Consider the following 19,370-nt stretch of genomic DNA (forward strand, 5'->3'; position numbering starts at 1 on the left):
CAAACACACTGCATGTCCAGCAGCAGCACTGGCCTCCATGCTGGCCTTGCAAATGTCCCCCCCCCCAGTGCTTCATTCATCCTTGACTCCCACCACAGGACGCTGTGGCGTCCAGCCTGAGCCCAGCAGCCTCACCGTTCTTGCAGATCTAGAAGTTCTGTTAGAGTCTTCGCCTAATTGGCTTGGTTACTTTTTAGGTTCTCACTCTTTACACCCATTTCCAACCGTCGTTAGTCTATCTTTAAGCACACTTATTTTATAGTCTGTTTTTGTGGATCTGATACTACAGCCTGTGGTTTTAGCTGCCTCTGTGCTGTTCCTGGGGTGTGGTAGTCCCGCCAGCTCAGGTCCTGCATTTCCAGCGTCCACCACAACCTGGAGTGGCCAGTGCCCAAGCTCTGGGTGAGGAGGGCAACGGGGAGCAGTACTGTGCCGATCTCTACGCGGCCTTGACGGCAGGGGCTCCGGCAGCCACCCCAACCATGACCATGAGGGAAGCACATGCTGAGAATGGGGGGAACGGGGGCGCGGTTCACACCAAACCACCCCTGGACCACTGCCTGACTGCTTCTCCCTGAGGGAGAGAGCAATCTCTACCTCACTGCTCCTTCCCCATCCCACGGCACAGACTCACCCTCCAGAAAGAGCACTATTTTTATGTCCAGCAGATACTATATATATAAAGAAACAGGGGCTCGGGAGGTAAAACACATGCACCACTGGCAGGGCTGGGATTTGAAACCTATTCAAACGGGAAGACAGTGGCACCTGCCTCTGACAGCTGCTGGAAGACTCCACAGAATGCCCACAGGCCCACGGCTCTGTGCCAGTCGGGAGGAGGCACCCAGGTGGTGGCCCTGGCATCACTATCTCCTGCATACCTACAGCCGCCACCCAAGGCTGGGCTACCACAGCCTATGTGTGACCCAGACCACGTCCCCTGGCTGACAGCGTCCCCTGCTGGGGACAGATAGAGGAATCCTGCCACTCCCTCCTCCCCGGCATGAAAGGCCAGCCACTCCTGCAGAAAAGAACTTAAGTTTATTTGCAGTAAAAACCGTGGTCTGAAAAGACCTATCGTCAAATGTACAGTTTGTGTTCTAGTTGGGGTCGCCTCCAGGCCCCTGACCCGCATGCATCGGGCGCCTATGTTCACAGCTCATCTCAGGCCCCAGGTTCGAAGCCCCCTCCAGAGGGCGTCCCGTCTCCGGCCGAAAACACCGGCACCCCTGCCTGCCCCGGCCCTCCGCCCTTCCTGCCTCGTGCAGTGCAAAAAGTAAAGCGAACCAAATCCAGGTTTCAAAACAAACTAAACAAAACATTCACAAAAACCAGGGTTTCTAAATTGTTTTCTCAGTGTCCCCCACTATCATGACGACTTGTTTTATGAGGACCTCAAATGCACACAGTTTTCTGGCTATTATAAAATCTCTTCCTTTTCAGACACATAATGGGAGCTTTGGATGAAATAATTACAAACTTCTTTTTCCCTTAAAAAGCAAACAGCCAAACTGAAAACAAAACAACAAAAACAAGAAACAAAACTTTTCCGACAACAGTAAACAAAAAGGGGCCGGCTGGTTTCTGCCCTCCCACCCTGGGCTCGTGCAAAGTGCTGGGTGCACCCTGTGACAGGGATTCGGGTCTGCTCCCTCCAGGCTCAGTCTTCCTCCCCCTGGCTCCACGGCCCCCACACGTCATCCTGTTCTGCCTCACTTCTCAAGCCTTTGCAGGCTGCCTTGTCGCTCCTCCTGGCTATCTGCCATCGTGGACCCCTCTGCCTCCTTCCCAAGCCAGCATGCTGAATGTGGGAGCTAAGCCTGGAGGCAACAAGAGTGGCCTCAGAGGAACCCCAGGGTGCAGCGTGGCAACCAGCACCCGCGCCAACAGGGGCCAGCTGTCCCAACGCCCAGCGTCGGCCTGCTCCCTGCACAGGGCTGTGCCGCTGCCCGAAGGGACGGGGCACACGTGAAGCCAGCCCAGGCTTCTCCAGTAGATTCGGCATGGAGCTCAGAGTGTCACTAGATCTCATGCGACATCCAGGCAGAGGAAACAGGGTCTGGCCGAGCCAGCCAAAGGTCAAAGGCCAGGAGAAGTCAGGAGGGGGCATTACGGGGTAGAGCCACCCCAAGAGCACTTATTTTGGGCTGCAGGAGCCCTGGGCAGGAAGACCTGCCAAGGGTGAGAGCTGACCTCCTGTGCAAAGGCTGGGGGGACTGGCAGGGACCACCCTGCAGGACACTGGAGACCCCGAGGGCCCGCCTGCACGGGAGCAGGGGGTCTTCCTCTGGAGAGGACGTGAGCAGCAGGGACAGAGTGAGGTGAAAACCCTGTTTTCTCCCCGCCCATAGCAGGGTTGACAGATGTCTCCACCTGGCAGCAGGACAGGACAGACACACACCTCGGATTCAGGGCGAAGACAGTACCATTGACTAGGGAGTAGGGGTCAGCGATTTCCTCGTCCTAAGGCACCCTCCTGAGAGAGGGACCTGCCCTGGGGGCTCTGCATGCCCCTGGGGCAGAGGGACACGAGGAGGTCCAGGGGGACTTCACAGGCCCTTTGCAATGCTCTCCCCTCCACTCAGCACAGCTAGGGCTACACAGGGGCCTTACTGCCACTCAGGCCGGAAGCCACCCCTGGGAGCAGCAGGAAGCAAGAGGGCCCACAGTCCAGGGGCAGAGCAGGAAGGGTGGGGAAGGCCCCCTCTGCTGTCCCCAGCCCTCCCTGGGACAGTAACTGTTGTTCAAACCTAGGCTCCTGAATGCCATCTCGACGAGACAGGGGCAAGATGAGCTTTGGCCTCAGCTGTCACCCAGAGCCTGGCTTGGAATGTTGCTGGCCCTCATTCTCCTCAGCGCTCTGGTGGTGGCAGCCACAGCAGGGCTGGCCCAGATTTTCTCTATGTACAAGTCGCGGACCCAGGACAGGCCACCGAGGGCAGACTGAGGTGAGACGGTTCGCGTTTGGGATTTTGCACCCCCTCCCCATCCCTATGGGTTTGTTGGAGACCGGAAGGTCAGCAGGCATTTTCCCCTCTGAGTCACGGAGCTGGAGACGGACTTCAGAGCAGCAGCGACCCTTTCAAGAAAATCTGCGAGTCCTGTCTGTATTCTTGCCGTCACTGGATGCCCTCCTCTTCTACATACGTTGAAGGAAACCAGCCGATCTGAAAAAGATGGCAGGATCACGTAACTGTGTGTGTGTGTGTGTGTGTGTGTGTGTGTGTGTGTGTTCGGTGAGTTGAGGCTCATGGAGATGAGGGATCCTTCAAAAGGCTGGGGTTCTAAGTCGGTCCTGACCCAAGAGCAGCGGACAGCCCGGGGGAGGTGTGGCCCATGAGTGGGTGTGGCCCTGAAATGCACCAGCCCTGAGCAGTTTAAGATGACCTGTTCCCTCTCTAGCTGACAGCCAGGAAAAAAAATCCCCTCTGGAGGAAACAACATGCTCTAGAGCCTCTGTGGTATTTCATACGCAAACTCAGCCTTCAATCAGGACCACGTGACAGAAACTAAGAGAAAATGCAGACAACAGAAACTGGTCTCCAGCGCATGCAGGCACTGCAGTCACCTGAAAGGGATATAAAGAACTCTAACTTGTATATTTCAGAAAACTAATGAAAGGGCAGAAAATGTTATCAGAGAGCTGAACTCAGAAATCAAACAGAAATCGTAGAACTGAAAAACAATGACAAAAATTAAGGATCCAGGAGAGGGATTTAACAGCAGATTAGACAAAGCAGAAGAGAAGATTAATCAATGGAAAGTAACTGGATGGAAAACCAGAGTTAACGGGTGGAAAACACATAAACAGTGCAATGATATATGGGCCATGGTGAAAAGGCCCTAACAGACATGTGAACGGAGCCCACGGGGAGACCGGGCAGACACACCAGCTGAAGTACTCTCTCAGGCCAGTGCAGAGCATCAGCCACAGATTAGACAATTTCAAGCAGAGAAAACCACATCTAGGTACATTATAGTAAAACTGATGGAAAACAGACATTTTTTGTTTAAACATGTAGTCCAGAGGGGAGCAGTGTAGACATTTCCTACAAAGGGGCCACATTACTAATGTCGAATAACTTTTCTACAGAAATGCTGGAAGCCAGGTGACAACGGAATGACATCATCAAAGTGCTGAAATAAAATATCTGATCGCCTAGAAGTCTATCCCCAGTGAAAATACACTTCACATGTGAACTCAATACAACTGCTCCCCCAAAAAGGAAGCAGGTCTCAGTGGAGAGATGACTGATTTCTGGGGGAGGATGATAAAGGGGAGAAGAGAAAGCTTTTCCTTCTAGTAGAATGCCTCCTAAAAAGAAAAGACAGTTAGAAAAATCACTATTTTTCAACCATGATAGAAACAGTTAACGAGGCAAAACTCATCAATGAATAATAAAACTAGTAGATGCAAGTTTGGTGTGGGACAGGATATTTTTCAGATTTCAAAGTATTACCCTGCAAATTACTTATTAATTACAGTAACTTCACAGTGGAGAAACCTGGCAGATACCACCCTAACTAAGTGATCAAAGTTAATGTCACAATCATAGGACAAACTGACATCACATACCTCTGGAGAGGAGACTACAGCACTGAAAAAGATACAGCATCCCATATGGTTTCCCGCTGAAAATGCAGAGCTTCAAGCTAATCACGAGTATTAAACAAACCTTATTGAGAGAAAGCCTACAAAAATAACTGGCCCATACTCGTCAACAATGTCAAAGTCATGTGAGACAGAGAAGGGCTGAGGAATTGTCCCAGATGAAAGGGAGCTGAGTGTCGTGGCAAGTTAATGCAATTTATGGTCATGGATCGGATCCAAGGTCAGGGGCAAATAGCTAGAGAAGACACTATTGAGACAACTGGGGAGATTGACTATGGACTGTGGATTAGACCATCTTTTATGGTCAAAGGGGAATGTCCTTGATCTTAGGAAATATATACTGAAGGGTTTAGGGGTAATGGGATATGATTTCTGCAACTGACTCTCAAATGGCTTAGAGAAAAGTGTGCACGCACACACATACTTACAGAGAAAGGGAGAGGAGGCGAATGATAAAGCAAATGGTCGAATCATTAACATTCTTAATTGGTAAATCTGGGCACATGGGAGTTCTTTGGACTCCAGCAACTTTTCTTTAAGTTCGAAATTGTATCAAAAGAAGTTATAAACACTTTACAATGAGAACATTAAACAAAGAAAGTGAAATGAAGATGTGTTCGGATCCAACAAAAACTGAGAATTTATGTGTAGCAGACATGCACTAAAAAAACAAGAAAAAGGAATTTCAAGCAGCAGTAACATGGCCTTGGGTGGAAACACGACAGTGTGGGAAGGAATTGGGAGCCCCAGGAAGGGTAAACAGGTGTGAATCTAAATGAACACTACCTGCTTAAAACAAAAATAGCATCTTATGGGGTTAAAAAAAATGTCAAGTTAAGCTACATGACAACACCTACACAAAAGTTGAGAGAAAAATGAATATAGTCAAAGACTGTAAGGTCCCTGCATAGTCCAGGAAGTAGGAAGAGTACTAATTTAAGGCGGTCCCCTGAAGTCCACGTGCACAGTGTAACCCCTAAGGGAACCCCTTAACTGGTGGGAGAAGAATGTGTAATTAACAAACCAATCAAGGGGGCAGGAAGTGGAATAGAATAAAATATTAGTTAATCCCAAAGTAGGTAGGAAAGGAGAAAAAAGAAGGAATAGATGTGATGAACAAAAAAAATAAACGGAAAGGTGATGGATTTAAATCTAAATATCTCAATCATTACATTACATTACATGTAAATGGACTATATACACGTTATTAAAAGGCAAAAACTGTCATATCAGACTGGCTAAAAAAACTGTTCATAAAATTTTATCTTACATCTACCTTAAATGTAAGAACACAGAAAGTTGAAAGTAATACAAGAGAAAAAAGGGTGCCATACAAAACACTAACCACCGCCTCCAAAAAGCTGTTGTTGCTGACAACAGAAAACATAGACTTTACCGCGAGAAGTACTGCCTGAGATAAAAAGAGACATTTCATAATTACAGGGTCAAAGCAACAGGAATATCTAGTAATGCTCTAAACCAGTGGTTCTGAAACAACTCTGCACTGAAATCCCCTGGGAGACTGGTTGGCTTCGTGCCCAAGGAGAGGGCCCAGGCTCACGCTTTAAGTCACAGCCCCAAGTCCTGCAGTGCTGGCGCCCCAAGGACCACTTGGAAGGTCGGTGGTCTCGGCCCTCTATCGACTGCCTAGGACTCAGTGGCCTCATGCTTCTGAAGGGCTGTTGGATGGAGAATGGATGAGGCCTGAGGGCCTCCAAGGGGAGCAGCGTGCTAGGAGGAGGCAGATGGGTTCCCACCCCCTGGCAGTGGAATGCTGAGCGACGGGAGCCAAGGCTGGCAGCGCTCCACAGCCCAGTGCGCCCGCATGTGGGCACCCGCAGCCCTAAGGACAGGTGGACGTTTCCTAGTGGGCGGCACATGGACATATGGTCCCCCTGTTGTGTGGGCACTGAGAGAACTGGGTCAAAGCCAGGGGGTGCAGACTGGGTACTAGGGCATGGGGCCATGGAGTGATACAGGATGGCATGGTGGGCAGGAAGACCAGAGTCCTCAGGAAGAGTGTGAAGGAACAGGGCGGGTGGGGATGAGCTGTGCGCCTTCCCATTGCACCGGGATGTACACGCGGCCTTGGAATATGGCAGCAGGCGCTCCGCAAGGCCGCCTACTCTTAGTCCTGTGGCCTCCCTGCCTGCAGACGGCTTGGGTACATGCAGTGACTTGAATACTGTAGGCTAACCTGTCCCCTTGCAGCGGCCATGAGGACCACAGAAGAGGGCCTGGTACACATGTGGGGTCAGATGGGCCTGGATGAGATCCAGCCTGGCAAGCTCAGGTCTGTGGCACAGAGGGTGCCAGGCATAGGTGGCGGGGGGGGCTGTGCTGCGCTGCCAGCCAGCCGAGCTGGGCCAGGTCCAGCCAGGTCTGAGCCAGGAGGCCCACCCACTAAGTGGCTCTCTGCATGAGGATGGGGTGGGGGTCAGGGCCAGCCCCACTCACCCGTCCATTCGTCTCGCCCCTCCACCAGCCCTGGTCACCGCCAATGCGGCTGTAGATCTTCACCACGTCGCCTTCCCGCAGTGAGAGCTCGCGCATGTCCCGGGCGGCAAAGTTGTACCTGGCCACGGCCGTGCCGATGACACGGGGCGTGAACACTGTTGGGGGGATGGGCGTCACAGAGCTACCTGGCGAGGCCCAGCCAGGGCTGGGGGGCCCTCAGGCCCAGCTGGGTCTCTGTCCCAATGCCTGGTCCTGTGCCCAAGGTGGAGACAGTCCGGGCCCCAACCCCAGGGCCCCTCACTCCTCTGTAGGAGCACAAACTGTGGCACATGGTCTATCTGAGTTGCCCCATGAAGTGGGTCAGAGCAGTCACCACCTACACTGGGGGCTGTCGCAGGCAATGAGCATGTCCATGGGGACAAGAGCAGATGCCAGCACTCGGACCATTAGAGCTCCTGTGAGGCTTTCCCGTGTACCTGGTGCACAGGTGTCACATGGCCAGTGGACGGCTGAGTGACAGCTGTCCAGTTCCCAGCCCTCAATTTGACAGAGCCTGCAATGGGACCCCAGGACATGGGGCCCAACTTCCCTCACGACCCCAGTTTCAGATCCCCAAACCAACTGGAAACCCAGCTGGACCAGCTCGGCCTGGGACCCAGAAGCCCCAATGGATAGGTGACAATGACCATGACGGAGGGGGAAACACACACAGCTGCCGGGAAGGGCTCTGACTCTGGAAGCGGAGGGCAGTGCGGTCAGGGCCAACGAGACCCCTGCACCCATGTCCCATAACTCCTATGGCCGCTGAGTGAGGCCCCGAGGAGGGCCGCCTGGCTCTCTGCCGCTACCAGAGACAAAGCTCTCACCGAGCAATGAGGGACAGTGACTGCCAAGCTGGGGGGTGGCAGTGGGATGAGCATGTCAGAGAGGTGACAACAGTGGGCAGGGCAGCGCCACGCCTGACTGCATCCTCAGGTACCAGCAGCAGCCCCTCCTGCCTTCCGGGCCACTTCCTTCCCCGGCCCGCTCCCCTCCACCCCCGCTGGCACCAGGCTGCAGGCAGCTGTGGACACCTTCAGGCAGGGGCTGTGGGCCAGCGGGCAGCCCTGTGCCAGGCCTGCCAGGCAGCTGGCGGCAGGCTGGCCCCCCCACGCCCCGAGGGCAGAGGTACCTGACCAGAAGGGAGCGGAGGAGCCCTGAGAAGCAAAGCTGAGGCCCTGAGGACTGAGAAAAGAAAAGTTGTAGGAAGCGCAGGAAGCTGCAAAGAGGCGAGAGAGAACGTGAAAGGGGGGCGGAGGTAGGCACAGTCGCAGGCAGCAGGGACGGGGCCCAGGCCCTGCTCAGGGGCCAGGAGGGGCCGGCGGCAGCGCGGGCTCTGAGGCCCACCTGGGCACAAGGGCAGCTCGGCCACTTCTGAGCTGCCCTAACTCCACCTCTCTACCTGTTTTCTGGAGAGCAAATCAGGACCATGTCCTCCCGGGGGCGGGCTTGCACGAGGACTCACACGTGCCGAGAGCCCAGCCCCGCGCCCAACACACAGTAGGTGCTCACTAAAGGCCCATCATTCCACTCCTGGCCTACTGTGCCCGGGTGGGACCCAAGGTCCTGCAGTCCCCTGTAGGCTAAAGGAAGCAGGGTGGCTCAGGGGACAGTCGTGGGCTGGATGCCAAATACACTGGGCCCACCCTGGGTGGCCGCCTGGCTTGGGCCATGGGGTCCCTCATTTGCAAACAGAGGTGCTGGGTCTGGCTCCCCCAAAGTGGAGGCCTCTAGGCGGCTGGGGCACAGGTGGGATCTGAGGACAGCAGGGACCTGCCCTGTTCTCTCCCCACGCTGACCTCTGGGCAAAGGCACCAACACTCGGAGCAGTAATTCAGAGCCAACATTTCCCACCTGTCACCTGGCACCACCAGGGCACCCTGGGTTGGGCGGGGGATAGGCTGGGGGTTCTGGGCCACTGCTCCGAGGGGCAGGCTGGGGAAGGGGCTCCTGGCCTAGCTCAGTGCAGCCCACAGAAAGCCTTCCTCCAGGGCAGCTGGGAGGTGGGAAGCAGGATGGAGGAGACACCTCCAGGTGGGCACTGGTGTGCCAGGTGGGCGTGGGCATTACCTGGGGACCGGCTGGAGGCCCTGGAGGCCGCGCGTTCCCGAGACTTGTAGGGGTACTTGAGTGTGGTGTCCAGCTGCTTGAAGCTCTCCTTGAGCGAGTGGCACTGGTAGTACTCCACCAACTCCTGCAGGACACACATGCTCACTGACGGCTGTCGTCGCCTCCAGGAAGTCCTCCCAGGTGCCCAGGCCTCCCTCTCCCACCTCCTCAGGTCCACATGGGGACTCCTGTCCTTGACCCCCAAAACTCCCCTCCCTCTACCCACCCTGGCACTTGGCCCAGAGTGGGTGGTCAGTATTGCTACGACTTCTGATCCAGCAATTTCTCTCCTAAATGTTTCTAAAGGACAAATCAGGGAAGAATGCTGAGACTGAGGGACACCATGCTCCCTGCAACACCCTGTAATGGAGAAAAGCGGGAATCCCCACCCCCACCCCGTGGTCAAGGCCAGGAATAGAAACAACAGCATATCTGGGGGACCAAAGGCTGTGCAGGCACCAGCGGGAGAGGGGACAGTTAGTCCAACGGCAGATGTTTGTTACGATGACAAGCAGTGCAGCCAGTGGTTTGGTTTGAAAAGGGTACACACCTGAGCATCCTCAGAGGCTACACCCTGAAGTGTCAACATTGGCTTTCTTGGGGGGTTGGGGGGAGATTGTGGATACTTTCACTTTGTGCTTTTCTCTGGCCACAGGGGGGCTTCTCAGAGCTCAGACGCTCTGGTCAGATGTTCTCAGTACATGGACCTCTTGTAAGAAATCAATAATGGTTCTAATTTTAAAATCATCTGAAGAAGGACTATGTCTTTACCTGCATTCTGGCTGCACTGGGAGGCAGATGGGGAAGGGACATGGGGAGAGGGGCACCTGGGGGGAGGGCGGCTGTTGGGACGCCACCCCCTTTTGTGAGGTTGGTAAATGCCAGGACCTGGTCGGAGCCTCACTGGGCCATAGTTTCTGGCTCCGGTGGGAAGACCGGCAGGAACGGCTGCTGTGAGCCAGTGGCCAGGGCGGGATCAGTGTCCACCAGTCAACCCACCTGGCCCTTTGGTGGGATTGGGGCACAGTCTGGACCCAGAGGGCTGCGAAGAGGCCTTAACTGTCCCAAGGTGTCCCACAAACCCATTTCCTTGGCTCCCTCCCATGCTGGGAAGACTCACTCCCCCTGGAAGTGGCCCCCGGCCCAGCTGTAGGGAACCCCTCTGCAAGTCTGATCTGCAGGGAGGGGGGTGCAGGAGGCCCCTCCCCCTCAGTGTGCTGCGATGGAGGCCTGGGCTCTCCTCCCACCCTTGGGGCCAGGCCAGCAGGAGCCAGGGAATCACGTACCAAGAGGTTTTCAAATTTCTTTGCTTCTGTGATGTGGATCCAGCTGTCCTTCTCCACCACCTTAATGTGCTTCACCTCGTCGTTGAACCTGGACAAAGAGCACGGGCCGCGGAAGTCACTATGCGGGCCAAGCGGGCCACGCGGGCCCCAGCCCCTCGGGCTCCGTACACGCGCAGGAGCAAAGACCCTGCCCTGGGCTCACACCTCCCGCTCTAATGGCTATTCCCTTCTGGCCTTCCCCACCCCCAGCCCTGCTGTCCCACCCCAGCCTGGGCCTGTCTCCTCCTGCCTGTCCATCCATCCTCGGTCCCCTTGCCCGTTTAAAGCCCCAGCTCCTGGCTGGGTCAGCCTGCAAGGCCTCAGGCCCCAAAGCCCCACACCTCTCGTCCATCCAGACACTTCCTGACTCATTTTCTTCTCTGCACTGGGAACGTCTGCCCCCCCCCCCTTCTCCACAGCCGGGTGAAGCCTTCACAGCTGGGTTTGTAAGTCAATGGACACCTCAACATCCTTTATGACTAGAGATGTAAAAACTTTCAACGAATTATTATTAGCAAACGGAATCTGCCTCTACACCTACATCCACCAAACCAAACATACAAAAAGGATTTTACACCAGAGCCAAATGGGACATTCGAGGAATGCAAGGTTGGTTTGACTCTAGAAACCAGTCAGTGGAATAAACAATGGTTAAAGAATTCGAACCCTCTTCCGTGGGGGCCTTTGTAGAACACCCACTCTGCTTTTCCTGGATGAAAGTGAGCTCGGTACGCTCAGCCCCACCCCCAGCTCCATGGGCAGGCGCATCTGAGCCCCACTCGGGAGCCCTGCAGGCCAGACACACAGCAGGCGAGTGATGCCTCCACCACAGAGCTGCCCCCATGGCCCACGTTCCACTGAGATGGTCCCTGTGGGTGGCCCCACCCACAATGCGTCACACACCTTATGATGCTCCCCCCGCCCACCCACCACAGGTACCACTGACCTCTGCTCGAGTAGGTCCTGCATACCAGGCGACCCAGGGCAAGTCCAGTGAATTTCACTGGACATCTGTCACCATCAATGCTTGCATTTGCTTTTGTATTTTAGAACCATTTGTTTCAGGTTCCAAATGTTTATGGGGTCTCTTGGAAAGGCTGGGGGAACCCTGGCAGTGTTTGCCTACCTGGGGGCAGACGCTCACCCCTGGTTCCAGCTCCTCCTAGTTCCCTAGATACCAACCTCCACCACTTCCACCCCCAGGATCCTTCGGCAGCCATTCTGTACAGTGGGGCCCTGGGCCTGGATGACGGGGGGACGTCCATCTGCAGACCTCCCCAGTAATTTAGATGGGGGACGGGAGAGTCACGCACATGCACACACGTGCAGGCAAGGCATGCTGGCCGACTGCCTGTGCTCAGGCCAACATGGCACCCAGCTGCTGGAGTGGCCGCCATACTTTCAGGCCCCATTGGATGCAGACGTAGCGGAAAGCAGTACAGGAGAGCAGCACAACTGTACCACTGAGATGAGGGGTGGGAGTGGCTGAGTGTCCAGGGACGGGATGCAGCCCTGCTGAGCCCAGCGCATGCCTGCCCTGAGGGCCGTGAGGCATTCCTACATCCCACAGAAATGCCCTCACTGCCCCCTCATGCTGGCTTCTGCTACGTGCAACCAGAAACACCCAGGCTGAAGCAGTGCAGGTGTCTGGTGGCCTGGTCACAGGGCCTGCTGCACCCAGCTCCCACCCAAGATCAGAGGTGGCCTTCCCTGGACACAGGCCACCCTGCCAGGGGCTCTGGACTCCATCAAGGGGACGGCAGACCAGAACCCTCTATTTACTGGCCCAAGACTCCTGTCTGGTGGGCATCTTATGCCAGTGGTGACCATCCACCAATCAGATTCTGTCTCTTGAAGAAGTGACAGCAGACCCATGAGGGGGCAGCTTCTGGGCAGGACACCCACACTGAAGGCCATTGTCTGAGGCTGCAAGATGGCAGCAGTGTGACTTTCCCCTGCTCTCCAAGGCCCAGCTGAGTGGCTGCTGGGAAGTCCCTGACTCCTCATGGTATCCCTGCCCCGCTGTGCTGCCTGAGCTTGTCTGGTCCCATGACGTGAAAATGACAACCACGCCCACAGCAGCTGTGGGCTGTTCACACAGGTCCCAGGCCAGCTATACTGTGTAGATCCACGAATGCCCTGTCATCTCAGAAGTGTCCCCGTTGGGGCAATATAGGCGATGGCCACTCCCAACCCAACAAGCCTAGGACATGGAGGGGACCTGGGCTCTGAGGTTCAGAACAGCACTGGGGAACAGGCCCCTGGCCCCGGGGTCACACATACTTGATGCTTATGGCGAAACGCTCAGCCTCAGCCGGCCGCTCCCGGATCAGGTAGGTCCCGCTGGCGTGGGATTTGAGCAGGTTGTCTGTCTGCTGCCTCTCCATGTTGCCTGCAAACCTGGAGGGACCGGGAGGAAATGAGGATTGTGCCACTGACAACGCCTGTGACAGCATCCAGACCCGGGCCAACAGCTCTAATCTGCATATGACCTGATTAGGAAATGAGGCCACGCCCCTACAGGAGGGGCAAACGGTGCGTGGGGTCCGGAGGAGACTGGAGGGGCATCTCCTGTGAGCACACAGTATATTGTATACGACGAATCTCAATTAAGATCGTGTGAAAAAAGGGCTTCGTCTTCCCAAGTGTTCCAACCTGGTGGTCTGTCTAGCAAAGAGCAAATAGCTGCCTGGGTGTGGAGACGATCCCCCCCAGGCTCCTGCAATTTGGGGCGGAGGAAGGACGAGGCAGCTGGGGCAACGGGGCTCAGCCAGCCCGGAGACGCTGAGACCCCACTCACCAGGGGTAGGCAGTGTAGTCGATCTCCCGGGACGGCGGCCGGCCGATGGGTGGCTGGCAAAAGAGAACATTCAGTTAATGCCCCCCAGGGGCTGTCCACAGAGTGGGGACCAGAGGGGGTTTGTCAGCAATGACCCAACCCTTGGGCCTGGAGCCACTGGACTGCAAAGTCCCTGAGGGCAGCAGCCAGGTTTCACCACCTCTGAGTGGATGCTCAGTAGGTTTGACTGACTGACTGCCTGCCTGCCTGACTGCCTGACTGACTGACTAAACACCAACTAACAGTGCACCTAATCCTCAGGAGGGGAGTGACCAAAGTTTGCAGGAATCTCTCAGCAGTGGACAGGGGCTCACCCTATAGCTCTTTGCAGCCGACAGGCCCACGGTCCCTGGGCAGGCGTTTGGCCACGTGGTGTCAGGAGGCAGCCGCAGGCAGGCAGGCCGGCCTTGCAGCTCTGAGACGAGACCCTCGCGGCAGCCTCCCTGGCCAGAGCCCACCCCCACCCCCGCCTCCTTATTCCCTCTCCAGCCATTTGCCATGCAGATGGGGAAACTGAGGCCTGGAATAGGAAGGGACCTGCTCCAACAACTGGTGTGTCAGTGACACGTTCCTCCTCTGCTGTCTGTGCCCCTTGACCTGTCAGCAAAGACTGTCCAAAAGCCCTAAGTGTTTCAACAAGTCCCCCTTCACCTGGGCAATGGGACGGCACAGAAGCAGCGCACAGGGCAGATGGGGCCAGAGGCCAGGGGGACCCGCTGGGGGCCAGGGCTCAGGGTGTCCCCTCCTTTGGGAGAATTTTCACTTTTAGCTTTTCTTTTTTGTGTGGGGAGGAGGTGATTCAATTTATTCAAGGCTCCCTGCTTGATGCTTTTGTCACAGACAAGAACTTGCTCCAGGCCACTTGCATGAAAGAAACGCCATGCTATTTTCTAGTATCAGAAAGTCTGGCTCTGAATGCTTACATCTGGGGGAGCTCGCGCCTCCCTGGGCTACATTAACTGTCTGAGAAGACTCACAGTCCCCGCAATTTGGAGGAAGGCAGCTGGTCTTCAGTCTATTACAACTGCTGCAGAGATGGCCATTTTTGTATTTTTAACACCAGGATGAAACACAGCCCCCAACTGGCCGAGTCCTTCACACAGGAGGGCACGTTGGCCCCCACCCATCTTCCCTCTGGGCACAGCCCCTGTTCTGGGGCAAGCTGACAATGGCCATTAGCAAGGACATACCGAGTGAGAGGACAGCCCTTGGCACCCTGCACCCTTGGCACCCCAGCCACTGTGCTCCAGAAGCTTCTGTGCAAGCACTCACCCTTCCATCCACAGGGCAGGGCTTCACAGACACACTGGGAAAGTAGCCTGACTTCCTGGTTTGCATCAGACGACCCTGGAAGAAGACAGAGATGGTCAGGGCCAGCGGGGGCCCGGCCTGGCCAGTGACAGTGGGAGTGGGAGGTCGCATTTTTGTGTGCACTCAGTTTCCTAAAGGACAGGATAAGGGCAGTTCCTGAGAAGTGTGTGACAGCACAACCTCCCTGCTGTGACCTCAGATGACCTTATCTCCACTTTGGGCAGAAAGGTGAGGTCCATCCCCACTTCTCAGATGAGAACACTGAGGCCCAAAGAAGTTACATGACTACAGCCTCATGTGCCGGCTGCTGTTCTCTTATGTCTACACCGGCCCTTCTCAAACCAGAGGGGTATGCGGAACCTCTCTGGAAAGGTCTGGGCTGGGGCTCGGCCCGCGCTTGCCCCGTTCGCTCTGCCAGGAAGAGCCTCACTATGATATGACCTCCTTGGCTCCTCAGCCATCCTTTCTCACCCAACTGATGGCCCTGGTCACACCTGGGGAGGGAGTCTGGGTGTGGGGGTCAGGACCGCAGACACGCTTTGCACCTTGTGAGTCTCCAGTCGGGTGAAGGCATGGCCTGGCACAATAAATTCCTAAGTGTGCACTGACAAGCACCGCCACCGAACAATGACAGTAACTGTACCGGACATAAGGACCATTCTGCACTACCGTCTGCTCTGAGCAGGTCGCCCCGGGAGTGACGCCTGCTCTCAGGGCTCCCTTGAGCACAGGTGCTTGGCAGCAATGCCCAGGGGTGTGTGGGCATCAAGAGCTCCACCTTTTCAGGCCTTATAAACGGAACAGTAAGTTTCATGTCTCAGAACCGTAAACCCACACACTGACGTTGCCCGTTGCCTCCCTTCCAGCAGATGGGGTCTCCTGGGGGAAGACGGCGGGTGAGGTCTCAGTCATGGTGCCCCCCAGGGCTGGGCATGATGCCTGACTGCCCCACGATGGTACTGAACTGGAGCAGGGTGGGGAGGGGTGGTAGGCACTGAGTGGAGGAGGCAGAGCATTGGGGAGGGTGTGCAGAAGCAGACTGGGATGCCAGGAGGGCAGTCTCTGTGAAGGGGCACTGCGTTCCCTACCACCACTTTGGGCAGAAAGGTAAACGCTAATGCCCCAAGAAAGGAGACTGGGGACTCCGGAATCCATGCCACAGCTGAACCCTAGGCCTTGCTAACACCCTCTTCTCTCCACCCCTGATGGTCTCACCCCCAAAGCGGCCCCTGCCTGAGGATGTAGGGCTCTGTGCTTCTGCCCTGGGGGCGGGGGGGGAAGAGCCGGGGTCTCCACCTTCCAGGCCCCAGGACCCACCTCCCACCATTGAGACTCAGGGTCCCCTCTCAGTAGCTCGATCACGTCGCCCGTCTGGAAGGTCAGCACCGGCTTCCCAGGGGGAGCAGGGTTGCCATGGTAATTCTGCACAGCCACCATCTTAGGACCTGTGGAGGACAGGGCAGGAGGAGGTGTCTCCGTGACTTCGTCCTGGCAGCGGCCTGCCCTATTGCTGACCCTGGCCTTCCTGGCCTTATCAGACCCCTGGGCGCCTCTGGGCGAGAGGACAGGTACCTGTATGGCCCCTTCTTAGATTCTTCCTGAGACTCTGTGCCCCTTTGTTACATATATTCATGTGCTTTACAGACTCAGGGTCATGGTGGTAATCGCAACTCATTAACTGGCACTTCACACTTTCTTCCAAACGCCTTTCAAACCTGTGACTGACAGGCGGCCATGTGCAGCAGATATGGGGTACCCTCATGTTAGAGATGGGGCCAGAGGTCAGCCGGGCCCAGGGACTTGCCAAGGTCATACAGCTCGTCCAGAGCAGCTCTGGGGCTGAATTGGGGGTCCTGGCTGAGGCCCCCAAGGTCATGCAGGCTGCTCCTAGATGGAGCCCTGCTCTGGCCCAGCCACACCACATGGGCCTGCATGCGCCAGGCCTGGTCCGGATGCTGGCGTCCCAGTGGCAGCAGCGTGGTTTGGGGTTTTGTTTTTCCACGACTAGGTTTAGACTGCTTGTCACTGCCGGGACTGCACTGAAATTTCCTCTAACACAATGCTTTCAATTCTCAACATTTAAAAGCCACGTTCCTACAATGCAACACAGAGCGGGGAAAACGAGGAGACAGGAAATAGTACAGTGACAGCAGCAGCGTTTTCATGCTCTCTCTGCTCAGGGTCTCTGGGTGCAGCTCAGGGCCTCCCCCGGGGCTGAAAGGACACCGACCCTCTGCAGGCTGGCCCTGTCCCCACGCCCGGTGCTGCGCCATCAGATACTAAGAGGGCTCCTGGGAAAGGCAGCTGTGACAGTGGGAGGGAGGTGGCGCTGGAGGACAGCACACATGGTGGGAGGCTGGAGCCAACAAGGCTGGGAAAAGCTGGCTGGTCTCTGTGACCGGACCCAGGCTCAGCTCCCAGGGTGACCGCTGACACTCACGATAGTGGAGAGGGCCCAAGGCCCGCAGACTCACCCGGTCCCGCTCCAGAGGCGTCCTGTGAGAGCAAGGACAGACAACAGTGATGAGGGAAGGCTGCCCAAGCATCCGACACCCTCCCCACCGCACACACCCCCAGATAGAAGGGTCAGGGCAGGAAGCGAGGACAGGGACATGTGCTGGCCTCCCACAGGCATTTGTGACAGTTTCCCTAGGTGACACCGTCCCGCTCTTTTTACCATATCTTCCACCTTTGTGCTCCTCCACGGCCCTGAGACATCCATCCCCTTCCCTCTCCCACCCCTCACCACTAACTCCCACCTTCTCCAGGAAGCCTGCCCTGACTACCCCCGCCCTGGGGCCTCCCTGCTGAGCCTGGGCTTTGTCGTCTTTGTCTGGGACACGTCCTGCTGCATACAACTAGATGCTGTATGTCTTCCCTCCACCATAAGGGCATCTTTGCACCCCAAACAGGGCCTAGAAAGTGCCCTTTCAGTGGTTAATCTGACTGGACTCCACAGCTAAGAAACGACAACGTCCACATCCTAAAAGTGATTTCAGGGACTTAACCCCCAAGTCAGCTAAACAGAAGGCTCTAAGCCAAACCAGGATGGTGGGCAGGTGGGCAGATACAAAGCTGGGCACCCAGTGCCGTGGGCAAGCAGAGTGGACGGGCAGCGGGGCAGGTCAGGAGGCGTCAGGGCCCTCATGACCACAGTGGCTGCTTGGCTCGGGGCACACAGGGCATGTGGGGGGCCGGGCAGCAGAAGAGAAGAGTCTGGCGGACTCACCAGGTCTGCAGGTGAACCTGAAAAGGAAGCACATCAGGCCTTAGAGGACAAGCCACCAGCACCAAGGACCAGGTGGCTGTCGCCCGCACGGATGGGGGCCGCTGGGTGTGCTAGAGTGTACGTGAGGTGAGTTTGGCGGCCGTTCGTGGCAGACATGGGCTATGGACACACATAGCTGATGACTGTGAAAGTCTCATAATCACTTCTGACGGCAAATTCTGAACTCGGTATTAGGGGCCCCGAGAGGACACAGACAGGGTATGAGACCAGACGGTTTCCATGCATGCCAGCTCTGCTCCAGTGGCAGCAGCTACCTCGTCACGGGACAAAACCTGGGCTCTAAGGGAAGGTTTCCACAGTTGGTTAGTGATGCCTGCCGTGGGCAAATGACAAGCAGGGGCTGGTACCCACGTTACCTATTAACATCCTCATCTCAGACACACAGGCACCAGGACGCTCAAGGACACGAGCACCGCAGTTTGTCGGATGTAAGGCAGATTCTGTCCACCTGCCTGGAATGCCCAGAGGGGAGGACGCAGTGCCAGGCTGGGCCCCAGCCACCCGCAAGCTGGGCTGCCACCTCACCACCGAACAAAGCACGGACTACACAGCAAATGTGTGGCTGACGTGACCGCAACACCATCTAACACAAACCGTGCAGACTTCTTTGGGCAGACACAAGTATCCCCCGGAGCCTGCAGAGCAGGTTATGGGCTCGGTGGGCACCGGGCAGGAAGGGCCAGACTATGCAGCCCGGTTCCCGCATGGAAGGCTTTGTCCTGACAGTGGCTCCCAAAGGGAGAGGCTTGTTGGGACATCCTGGCCCAGGGGCAGCAAACAGTTAAACCCGCTTTGGCCGGGGTCGCTGGCAGAGCCCAAAATGAAAGACGCGAGCATGGCACGGAGAGAAAGCAGCTTGGAATTCTCCAGAGAAAAACGGCCAGAAGTGACTGGGGCAGGACAACGTCCTCAGCAGCCAGACAAGAAAGCGAACCAAGCACATGCCCTTGGGGGAGCCACAGGCTCCTTAAAATAAAACAGGGTACCCACGCGGGCTTTAATGACATGGCAGGATGCTCATGATAACTGGCTTTCAAAAGATATGAAATTGCCCATCTGGAAAGATCCCAGTTGCACACGTAATGAAAACCACAAAAACAAAGAGATTGGGTGGGCGGGCGTGTGCGTTTGCAAAAAGGAAGGGTGTGTACTGGCCCCGGCAAGTGTTTTTATCCCCTCTGCTCTTCTCTACATTTTCTAAATTTTCTACCAGATATGGTATTTAATAATCGGGGGGGGGGGGGGGACCCAGAAACACCGTTTTAAAAAGAAACTATACCAAAATATTACCTTCGGTTATCTCTTAAAAAATTCACGGGGATACTTATTTTCTTCTTTGTTTCATTGCTTCTTTTTTTTTTCTCCAAATTTTTGATAAGTAAGTATGTT

General features: G+C 55.8%; 1 protein-coding gene across 1 annotated transcript in view; it reads right to left on the reverse strand.

Annotated features, from left to right (window-relative positions):
- Nucleotides 1–1,022: 1,022 nt before the first annotated feature.
- Nucleotides 1,023–19,370, reverse strand: part of VAV2 (vav guanine nucleotide exchange factor 2) — a 151,546-nt gene continuing 133,198 nt past the window's right edge. Inside the window, exons 17-27 of the mRNA XM_074331550.1 lie at nt 17,922–17,938; nt 17,167–17,188; nt 16,010–16,137; nt 14,654–14,728; nt 13,343–13,395; nt 12,826–12,942; nt 10,504–10,591; nt 9,179–9,302; nt 8,241–8,327; nt 7,070–7,224; nt 1,023–3,167 (exon numbers count right to left, since the gene is read on the reverse strand). Of these exons, the coding sequence (XP_074187651.1) occupies nt 3,120–3,167; nt 7,070–7,224; nt 8,241–8,327; nt 9,179–9,302; nt 10,504–10,591; nt 12,826–12,942; nt 13,343–13,395; nt 14,654–14,728; nt 16,010–16,137; nt 17,167–17,188; nt 17,922–17,938 (914 nt within the window). The 3' untranslated portion in view covers nt 1,023–3,119. The remainder of the gene's footprint in view (nt 3,168–7,069; nt 7,225–8,240; nt 8,328–9,178; nt 9,303–10,503; nt 10,592–12,825; nt 12,943–13,342; nt 13,396–14,653; nt 14,729–16,009; nt 16,138–17,166; nt 17,189–17,921; nt 17,939–19,370) is intronic.

The sequence above is a fragment of the Rhinolophus sinicus genome, linkage group LG04 (genome assembly GCF_036562045.2).
Source record: "Rhinolophus sinicus isolate RSC01 linkage group LG04, ASM3656204v1, whole genome shotgun sequence".
In the NCBI taxonomy this organism is placed as follows: domain Eukaryota; kingdom Metazoa; phylum Chordata; class Mammalia; order Chiroptera; family Rhinolophidae; genus Rhinolophus; species Rhinolophus sinicus.